This window comes from Amblyomma maculatum, chromosome 4, assembly GCF_055883805.1.
Source record: "Amblyomma maculatum isolate TAMU_Amacu chromosome 4, ASM5588380v1, whole genome shotgun sequence".
In the NCBI taxonomy this organism is placed as follows: Eukaryota; Metazoa; Arthropoda; class Arachnida; order Ixodida; family Ixodidae; genus Amblyomma; species Amblyomma maculatum.
Window position 1 is genome coordinate 50,992,324 of NC_139347.1, and position 11,405 is coordinate 51,003,728.

An 11,405-nucleotide genomic window follows, 5' to 3' on the forward strand; every position below is an offset into this window, starting at 1 on the left:
ATCTTATGTGCATGCTCGTTCAAGATTTTTTTTTTTTTTTTTTCGTAGCCTGTACAGCTGCCCAGCAATGCACATTGCCAGGGCGCTATAATGTCTCCAAAGAGGGACCTTCATTAATCTTTCTGGTGCAGAGTTGAGCGCCTTCAGCAAGACAGCCCATGCACTCACCACCAGTTGTTTCTGGTGCAACTTCGACTTAGTGAAAAGTGTGCATGCGTGTACTCATTGTCTGTTTTGAGCACATTCTTACTTATACTGGGTGTGCGAGGTATTCGAGAACACTTATCCTTATTGACACAGACACCAGCAGGCTCGGCATATCTATTTGGGCGTGCGGCTTCTTGTTTACTGATGCCTTATCATTCATTCTGCGTATCTTGTTCCAAGATTGAATTGTACAGGTTGACACAGGAAATTAAATGCCACGGAGTACTCAGCACCTTGGCCGTGCACCAGAGCGACATGGAAATCGCCACCGGTTTGAACGTAACGAAGCCTTTCATTTATAATGTGTGGAATGAACAGATGTGCTCCGGTGTTGATGTGGCATCAGTGGCGGAAAAAAAAAAAAGAGAGAAAGAAAAAAAAAAAAAGAAGGCACAGCCACCAGTTAGATGGTGTCAGAGCAACCGATTTTCTCCATTGGCTGCATGTCATCGTGAGTGACGACTCAAGAAAGTCAATGACGTCTTGAGTGCACGTAACTGTCATTTATTATGAAATAGCACAGGAGTACACGACCACACTGTAGAGCTTGTAAAATGCTGATAACATCTCCAAATGTACATAAGAGATAAAATACACCCACAACGGGAGAGTTCACCGCATTTTGCGTTTCTAGTTCTAAACAGGAGCAGCGTGACTTTCTCAAGCAGAACTTTATTCGCTTAATTATAAATCGCTACTTTCACAGATTATATGCATGTGCAATTTTTTGTATCAGGTATGCAACTTGCAAAAAAAAGAAAGCAAAAGTTAGGTGTTCACAAAAAATTACCCCAATTTCGACAGCAACTGCCAACAAGCTTATTATAAAATGCAAAATGTTAGGATCTCCTTCTTTGTCACAAGAAACGGAATTCACTGGCAATAGACGTCCTAGATGTTTTTACAGGGCAATAGGAGCCCAAATTCGAAAAGTTTGGGTTTTCATCTCTTTTGGGTTTGACCACAGCTGTGGTGGCAGAGTTTCGATGAAGGCGAAACAATTGTTAAGCACCATAGACACGCCAGCCATGCCAACTTTGCATTAACCAAGCTTACATCTAGTACTTGTAGTCCAACACCTTTTGCATTTAAGACTGCAGTACATGTCATGTAATGTTGATGCACAGGGGTTATTCGTCTTTTTATAGCTGTAATGGCCAACTTTTGTTATAAAGACATTGTTCACAATGGCAACATGCAGTTAAGGCAACTACGCTTTCATTTTGATGCTGCACTCACTAGCAGACCAGCAGGTGACAGCGCGAAACCAGACAAAAACCGTACACCCTAGCAGAAGCAGGTGGGAAACGAGAAGTGAGGTGGTCACAAACCTAGCGGCAGCAGATGGAGTGGCTCAAGAAGAAAAGCTCTCATTGCTTCCATGCAATTACGAAGGCCGTAAGAATGAGCGTGCACGTCCCATCAAGACGGGCCGCGAAACAGCAAAGGAAAGCATATAACCAACATAGCCAGACATCTTTGGGGCCAGATATGAGACGAGAAACAATACATCCAGCGGAAAAAAAAGAAATGCGATAGGTATAATATAAAGGGTGTTTGGGATCCATTTAAACTTGACGACATCAAAGTTTCTTGCATGCATCTAAAAGGAACCTTGCACAGTAAGAAACCATGGTTTTCTGCAACTTGGTGTCCGAGATACTTGCCCAGAGGACAAGTAGGATGGGCAAGCTCCACATCAGTGATATGTACAAAGACTTGGAGGGGAAAGACAAAGAAACACCAGTCAGTGTTTTTCCTGTTTGAAAAAACTAGCCAAATATGCCTTGATTCAATAAGAAAAGGTAGGTACAAGGCACAAGGAATAAATCACACTCACATCTCATGTCTGTACACAATATGCTCACCGTTCTTTGATCTTCACTCGGTCCTTGCACTGCTCTAGAAACGGTGTTGTGACAGCATTCTGAGCGTCAACGAAAGCTCTCGTTTCTTCACTGTCTGGGTCTTCCATCCACCTGTAGGGGTCTGCCACCTGCAAGAGTAGCATTTAAAAAAAAAAAAAAAAAAAAAAAAAAAAAAAACACTTATTTTTCTAAATTACATGCAAAGTGCTTATGTCCGATGATCATGGCCATCATACAAAGTGTCGTCTAAGCAGCAACAAAGAAAGAGCTTTGGACCACTGTTTCATAGATAACATCATAGTACTATACTAATGGAGAAAGAAAATTGTGCATGGTGTTTCACTTAATACTACCAGCATTCTTTAGATACAAGATTTTACTTTGCATTTCACCTCCTAAGTTCTCTCAAGGTTTAATGCCATGATTGTGACGCCACAAGGAATACTGAATACACCCAACTAAGAGTCACACTTTTCTGGGTACTGCATTTGCATAAAATGCGTCCAAACATACTTTAAGAGAGTTAACTGCTAAGCTAGTTGGTTGTCCGACATAATTACAGGGTTTTTAGCGCAACACAGACACACACCAGAAAGAGGACACCACAGGCGACCGTGGTGTCCTCTTGTCTGTGTTGTGCTGAATACCCTGTAATTGTGCTCCAAATAGTTTGTGAAATAAAGTATGGTTGCAAATAATCATAGGTTTTTCATCCCTATTGCTGTCGTTGCTCAGGCCCGGCTCTTCATGACCCTTGTGAACAAAATGACCTTCTGTTCAATTCATTGTATTCGAAATTCCTGCAACTTCAAAACATTTAAAGGGGCACTGAAAGGGCGTAATTGAGGGTAAAGGAGGCAGGTCATACCAACAGATATCGGATCGCCTATCACGCTCTAGCAAATATTTTTCGGTCCTGCATACGCAGCACCACAAATATCAGTGTGAGCACTGGGCAGTGTGAGAAAAACCAAGAAAACCGACTGGTACCCTGCTCCACCCAAAAATGCATCTCCAAGCCAATTCAGTTGTGCTGTGTACTTTTTGTTTTCACTTGCTCTCCTGCCATGGCTAGAAGTAGAGGAGTGAAAGGTAAGGGAGCTATATGTACTGTGCTCTGTTGCCCGGCATGCACTCCGCCTTCTTTGCTGCACTCTATTTAAGAATGAAATATAGTCCCTTCCCAGAGATGACATGCAGACCTAATGGTGTTCAGAGGCAAAATCTGCACAAATGATTGGTGCCTGTGGCCACTGCAAATTGTGAGAATGGTAGTTTTAAATTGTAACTTGCAAATTATCAGCTCACTTCAGAGGAATTGTATGCATCATGCATTACCAGTGCCATCTGCTCTACACAATGCAAGCATTTGGCCCCGCTGCGGTGGTTCAGTAGTTAATTCAGTTAACAATTCAGTTCAAGTTCAGGTAAGAAATTCGTACCCAGCTGTGTGGCAGCCGCATTTCGATGCAAGCAAAATGCAAGGTACCTGTGTACTGTGCAACATCAGAGGACTTAAAGAACCCCAGGTGGACGAAATTACTTGATCCTTCCACAACAGCGTTCCTCATAAGCTTGAGTCCCTTTGGAACATCAATATACCGCAAACCAAACATGCAAGCATTTGGTGGACACATTTTGAACCCTCTTTTTAAAGGAACCCTTTAAGAGCACTTAGGGATACCCCACGTCATGAATTCAATATCCAGAAGCAGACGAGCGGTAGTGATGACCTTTTTTAGCCACTCTGCCAGATTCACTTGATGGCCGAGGCACCTTCTGTTCTGCTTTAAAAGGGTCCTTCAACCTAGTTTTAGCGCACTGTTTTGGTTGTTTGCTGCAATTGCTGAGTAATGGCGATGCTATTACCACCTGTCGTAACACACATTCCGGTATGTAATATTTCAATCTTTTCGAGAACCAATATCATGGTACTGACGGTGCCGGCCCACAGTGATGGTTCTTTGCAGCGGATATGACTTCAACTGGCGCGCGTTTGACGATTGAATAAAAAGCTGCATATTGTGTCCATTAGCAAAAATTTGTTATGTCTCATTGTTTATATTATATTAAGTCAATGAATCCGACATGTTTGCTTTACATGAAGGCACTGAAAAGCAAGCGACTCAAAAAGCCCCAAGAGGCGGTGGTTCCTACTTTACAACAAAGACTTTCCGATCTATACACGCGGACAGCTACCAGTGGCTATGCAGGCAAAGTTAGGCAGAAAAGAACTGACCGACCTTGCAACCCGCTATTGTAGGATGCTTGCGGACAGAGAGAAAGGGGCGGTCAAGGAGCGAGCTCATGAGAAAAGCACAACAGTTGGGGGCCATAACGACAAAGGAACGTCTCCTTTCCCTGCCTGCTCCTGGTCTCTTTGTTCCTCATTCTATTTCTACGAGGCACCCATGCAGTCTTAGCCATGGAAGAGAGGTCATCAAATTTAGCAAAAACACGTTACAGCGAACAGAAAACCATGAGAAGGCATCTTCCACGACGTTGCTGTGATGTGCTTATGTAGGCTGTTTCATCCCGCTGTCTGTCGTCATTGGATGAGTGAAATGGGAAAGTGAAAGACCAAGAAAATTGAGTTGAGGGCAATTTTTGGTTTGCTTGTAATTTAAAATTCATTCCTTAACAACTTTGCTTCTAGTGCACTGATTCCTGCAATTCTTTTTGATTCGGTATCTGCATGACATAACCATTTATCTAAAGCATAGCGGACAAGCGTTGTAAGGCCCCTTTAATGCATGCAATTCATGCTGGAAGGTGATAACAGCAACAAACAGCTGTTGCCACCTTCCAACTAGCTCCCTGGGGACCATGTCATACACTATAATTTATATAACATGAATAGCAGTTTTCTTTTAATCATTTTGTCCAAATGATTGAAAAACAAGTTTGGTAGAATGGCTTACATGACATGATCATTCCAAAATGGGTAACGGTGTTATTAAGCCATTCTGCTGTCCCTGCTTATTTTTCTGCTTGCTATAAGTATTACACGGGAGGACACACCGCGATGCCACCTCTCGGCAGAGCCATGTGATGCACAAAATGGGATCACACCCTTTGCATTGCTGCGGTGCCGTTTAGTTGTGTATTACCACACCTGCTTAACCCTCTCCGGTCACATGTCGGGCATCACCCGACAGAGGAAAATTGTTGCTAGTCCGGTCAGTTGTTGGACGTTTTGCCTATTATATTTCTGTAGGTGAATTGGCGTACCATCTGGTTGGATTTGTTGTATCCTGCAAACCGGCTATTTGGCTTTCCTCTGCACCATATCGTCGGAAAATTATTTTTTATCATGTGGTTTTGAGGTCCTGAATTGGCGCCAAAAACTCGCAGCATGGGTTTCATTCCGGCATGCGTGTCTTACGAAAAGGTGTCTAATGACTATGTAGAAAGCGAAGATTACTTTAGTGATGAAGACAACTATGTGCCTCCTTCGACAGTAGAGTCAACCACACGTTCAGGCAGCGAAAGTGAGTGAGAGGAAGCCTGGCCTACACCCAGGAGAGTGCTTCGAGAGATACGACACTGTAAGGAAGTTCCGCTGAAGTCTTAGTGCAACTGAAAAAAAAAAAAAAAAAAGAAATGCTTTCAATAATATTGTTAGGTGGCGGCAAGCAGATGACAACAGCAGAACAGAGGACAAGGAGAAGATACTCGATGGTCGTGAGATGACGTTTAATGAATCTGTGAGCGGGCCTAGCGCGCGCGCTCCTGCTCACGCCACTGCCCTCTTCTTCCTCCTTCGTCCGTAACAATATTTACAACCCAGTCATTATGCGGCACTCCCTTTCTTTGCGAGGGGCTAGGAGGCCCAAAAGAATGCTGACTGGTGCAGTAGTCAGCGGGGAAACCATCTGACAGGAAAGGGTTAAGCTAAATTTAAAGAATTACGTCCACTCATTCCGCAAGGAAGCACCTTACCGAGTAAGCAAGCTGTCGAAGCGTAGCTCAGCGAGCTTTAGCTATACTACAACGACGGTCCACAATGGTCAGCACTGCTGTTGCTGTTATGAAAAAAGATAAGTTGTTGCTGAATCTGGGTAATAAGATTTCTCTGCGAGAGGAGCGGAGCTCTCAGGTGCCTGTCAGATACGGAGTACCTTTGGACAATGCCAGTGAAAGCGTCTCCGTTTGACTGCTTTCTTGAGATTGATGAGGAAAGTTGACTGGTAGGGACGACATGGGTAAATTTTATAATGTGAATGTTGCACATGTGTGGAGGTCTGTTTCACGCTGCTAATTTTTGCGCACTGACTGCGATCACTGCTGCTCTGGGTTTGAGCAGATGCTTGTTTTCCTTGCGCAGAGCAGATCTGCTGACCCTTACCTCACAAGATCATTACCTGTAATGTTATTGTTTATGTTTATTTGCTTCTAGGTCATTTGAAATCACTAGTTCAGTACTGCTGAAGCTTCCTAGGACCACTCATCATGTATACCTCTATGCGCAGCGGCAGAATCTTTTAGTTCATTTCAGTTCAACCATTGTTGTCAGGTGTCAATGCCTTCAATGAGAAAAAAAACCTGAGACATCCAGGCTTTTGGACGAGCTTTGCTTGCTCTGGGAAGGACTATTCCGTGAAAACCCTGCATCTTTTTTATCCTGGCAACAACTGGCCTTTGTTAGCTTCACGGGCCCTTTGGCTACTACTTGTAACCTAGCTCGACGAAATGCTTGCTGCACACATGAGGATAACCACTCGCTTCTTTTGGCCATTCGTTGCATGATTAACCTAGCTTCTCTCAGCTCACTTTTCCAGTAGAAATGAAAGATTTTACCGGGTTTCATCGCATACGTATGCCCGACATTCGGGTACAGAACATAACAAACCATGGCAAAAGCTTAAACAAACTGCAACACCAGCAACGACGACACAAGATTCAAATATGCAATGCTGACACTAGATACCAAGCAAAACCAATGAGAAAAAACCAACTCAGCTTTTCAAATGCACAAATTCAATCGAGAGCTTGCTCCAGTAGTAAGAGGAGTCATGCGTCTAGATCGATGCTAGTGCCGTTAGCTCCAGTGGTGGAGCTCACGCCCAATACTGAAGATGAGCTGTGAAAACTTTCCACAAATAGAACTTTCGAATATAATTATTGATGTTTGTTGGGCAGATTGCCACTGACATGTGTCGAGCAGACAAAATAGCTAACCTGACTTCCCACTAAGCCTGCATGAATTATTTTAGGGGTTAATAACACCAGGGCTACCAAAGCCTAAAAAGTATGAAAACTCAAGGCACTGTATACTTAGCTAATAAGGCTCGAAAGCTGTGCTGATGCACAGTTTTGGAAAGGATTACAACCGTGCGGGTAAAGTACACCTGATATTTCTGAAAACAGAAGGGGGCATCTAGCTAGCCTCTGTGACTAATAAGAACAATTTGTCAAAACAAAGCATTTTAAGTCTTGTCAAGGCCCCAGTGGGACATACGAGTGAAACAACAAACTTGTAGAAATGACTCGGTCACTTTGGTTGCAACAAAACAGCCCATTTGTTAGTTACTTTTCTCGTTTTCAGTCCCTTCAGCCCGTCTCTCACCGCGTGGTGTCCACTACTGTATCTTTCCTACGGTAAAACCTCAGCCATCTCAACGTGACCCACCAATGCAGCTGTGTGAAATGTTTCGCTTTAAACGAGCGCCGGTACTTGCGTCTCAAGCTAGAGGGTAGGTAAACGCCAGCAAGGGCCTTGGCGGTAACTGCATGCGGCAAACCACTGCTTGTTATCGTGACAGCTGCTGCTTCACAGATGCAGCTGATGAACAGAAATAGTACAATAATGATAGTATTGAAATGACAGCATATGCCTCAAGAGAAGGCGACAAGACAGCACATAAGCCCTCCATGTAGTACTGTGGCAGACTATAACAAAGGTAGTTTTCAGATAGGCTTTTAATGTTGCACACTTTGCGACCACGCTAAAAAAATAAACACGTCATAAAAAACTCCGCTCTTTGGCACACCTAAAAGCGGAGGTAAAATTTAATGTTCGCATCTCGTCCAGCCTTCAAAATATCGTTAAACATGCTAAGTGCACTTCCTGAAGTGCCGATCAAAACATGCCACCAGAAGCGAACGATGCATTTTAACAATGGGCACAAGATAAGATGTCGCACCAATCGCAGACGAGCCGAAACGGGCCGCCCGTCTATAGCTAGGTGAAACACGCCACTTAAGTTATTGGTGTGTCTGATAAGTTGATTGATAGGGCTTCGGTCGAAACGAAAATGTTACTTGCCTTCACGCCATGGTATATATCCACGACAGTCTCGTCTCGTCGCGGCGTTGGATACCGAAACTTCATTGCGGCAGAATATTTCCTAGCGAAATCTAAAAATCGAACACTGTTAAAGTTAAGAAGCACCGGAGTACGTGTTCTGAGCCGAACGAACAATGCAGCGAGCACAGCGATCGCTCGTGCCGGCGCCAGGGTTTCTCAATGTTGCCCGCCGCACTCCCGTCAACGGCGCAAAACCGGCAAAACTAGCCAGCAAATCGACAGCGCCTGAAACACCTAAACGCTAAACTCAGCTCAGCGCGAAACACATCCAACATCCAGATATGTTTATCTGTTGCTACTGTCTGCTCTATTTCCAAATATGCGACGCAAATAGCGTTGCACCATGGGTTGCACTTTCAGAAGTCCCCATAACCGAAATGCAGCGTGAAATCCGATACCGACTAGTCCAACGTTACTAGATCCAGTAACGTTGGACTAGTCAACCCATAAGTCAAAATTAATCTGAAACTACAGTGTTCTAGTACTGAAACTCAAAAACGACTTGAATAGATGGTGGATAGTTCCTTGGAGGAAGGAAACTTCTTCCATGGATAGTTTTGAAATCTCAGGCTTATCTGTCAGACACAGTCTCCAAGACCCTCCTAAAATCTCCAAGACCCTCCTTTAGAAACCAAAGATTGTCATCAGGCACCAATTTTGCAACACATGTACACTGGAAAAGCACGTAAATGAAATTGATGCCAGGATGATTAGAAGTGAATGATTATATCAGAGCTGTTAAAAATAAGATTGGCAACCAAATAGATTCCATATGAACCGAAACTAATATTTAATTCTGCCTCAAAATTAGGTGAAAGAATGATCCATGCCATCGCGATAGACCAATTATTACGAAGCGGCACCTTCTGCAACAACATATGGCAGTCAGGCATAACCTTATCTTGTGTAGCATGACCTCCCGATGGTTTTGGTACGGGGTCCGCTATCCAGCTAGACGACATATATAAACCCTACATAGCCACTTTCATTGCTTTCATCTGCTGCAACCTTACTGTTGGGCCACACACTCTCTTCCACCTAGATGGAACGCACGGGTTAGATTTGGTGTAGTCTAACTGTATTTTTGTTACGTCAGTTTGGATAAGGCTCGGAAATAGTTGCACATCATCTTCCCGACATTCAGATATTACTTTGGGCCACACGTTTTACCGAGTGCTAATAACATTATCAAGAACTTTAGAGGTCTAATATGCAAGCATCACTCTTGGTCAGTGGGAAATGTCTGGGTCTAGGATTTCAGTTCTTATTTGGAGCATGATGTCTTGCACGGATAAATGCATGTTGCCAAAAGCCGAGCATGATGTGCAGGTACAGTTGTTGACTGTTTAGTGTATAGTAACCCAAAGCGACTCGAGCTAAGAGGAACACTGTAATGGAGGGCTCCGGAAATTTCGACCACATTGGGTTCTTTGATCTGCACTGCTATTGCACAGTGCATGGACGCCTTGCTTTTGACCTCGACTGAAAAGCTGTCACCATGGCCGGGATTTCATCCTGCATCCTTGGGATCAGAGTCGAGCATCCTAAACACAGAGCCACCCCAGTGGGTGCAAAATTAAAATGGGCCCTCACAAATGTTGCCATAAGACATGACACCACCTGAACAAAAAAAATTCCTGCATTTATTCACATCCCTGTCCACACAAGATTTTCCAGACTTATGCACATTGTTTTGCTTTCACATTGTAGAAATCAACTCTTGTGTAGGAGAGATTGTAAAAGTAAATTGGTTTTAAGAAAGGAAGGCCGCAGTATCCGTCACACTTCTTGATGGACACTTCAACCGTGCCTGAAGAGAGAGGAGGAGAGTGGGAGTGAGAGATTCGACAGTGTTCTGGTTGTGCCCATATTATGCATACTGCATGTTAAGAGGTCAATTCAGCTTTTAGTTGGGACTTTCCTATGGTCATGCTCTTTAGCAAACCCCTAAAATGCAGTGCTCTTGTGAACTGTTTTGATTACTCTGTTCTCATGCACCTATGAACAACTTTGCTGCTTTTTCCCCTAACAATGAGGGCTTACTTGAATCACATAAACAAGAAAGAACCATGACTGTACACACAAACCACTTTTGAACCAGATTCCCAAAATTGAACACACCTACAGGGACAAGCTTGCCCTGTGGACTACCATAGGTAATGAGGCCCAAATACCAGAACCTCAAAACTGCAATCTACGCATACATGGTGGAAACCCACTTGTGGATGTGCCCTAGAAAAATTGGAGCTTTTGCTCTTTAGACAGGCATCAGGCAACAAACCAACAATGAAAATCCTTCAGATTAAGCAGTATTTGAAGGAACAATACCAGGAGTCCAGACGCTCTGCTTACTCGGAGAGCAGAACATGCAACTTCCTCTCCCACATTACAAACACAAGGGCATACAGGCGTTTATTATCAGCCAATTATCTATATTACCCCTACCTTAAGTTCAAGATGGGAGAGTGGGATAAAATCAACTGCATGATCTAACTTTTTAACAAGGGGGCCCTTAGCATGTTGGCATGCACAATACATTAAACGAGCTCACAGAAGCTCATCTCATGGCTCCAGGCTCAGCAAAAATGCCCATCATAAATCCTCACATGAAGGGAGGTCCTTTCTTCCGTCAGCATTCAATGTCAATGTGATGGCCTTTTTACACCAAAGGTGCACAGATGCAGGTTAACCATATTCCCTAGAACATGCTATGATCTACCACAAAGCCGAAGCCCTTCTTTGGCCCTTCCTTGATGACAAAGACGTCTCTACATTGATGCCTCAGAATATCACACAGCAACCGATTGGCATCAACCAGCTTTTACCCTGGTGGTAGTTGATCACTTCGGCATCATACAGACTGCACATTAATTCATACATTAGCGTTAGTGGCAGAGGAGGTGCCTATCGTATTGGCCATAGCATCATCCCACCTCACCAACCAGAGCACAAAATATATATTCTCAGTGGCACAAAACGAGTAATATGTAAATTTATGAAAGGCTGCACCTCCTCCTCAC

General features: G+C 43.7%; 1 protein-coding gene across 1 annotated transcript in view; it reads right to left on the bottom strand.

The window, feature by feature from the left end:
- LOC146190977 (prolyl endopeptidase) overlaps positions 1 to 8,555 on the bottom strand; it is a 48,948-nt gene extending 40,393 nt beyond the window's left edge. The window contains exons 1-2 of the mRNA XM_084601388.1: positions 8,344 to 8,555; positions 2,076 to 2,203 (exon numbers count right to left, since the gene is read on the bottom strand). Of these exons, the coding sequence (XP_084457514.1) occupies positions 2,076 to 2,203; positions 8,344 to 8,409 (194 nt within the window). The 5' untranslated portion in view covers positions 8,410 to 8,555. The remainder of the gene's footprint in view (positions 1 to 2,075; positions 2,204 to 8,343) is intronic.
- Between the last annotated feature and the right edge of the window lie 2,850 nt (positions 8,556 to 11,405).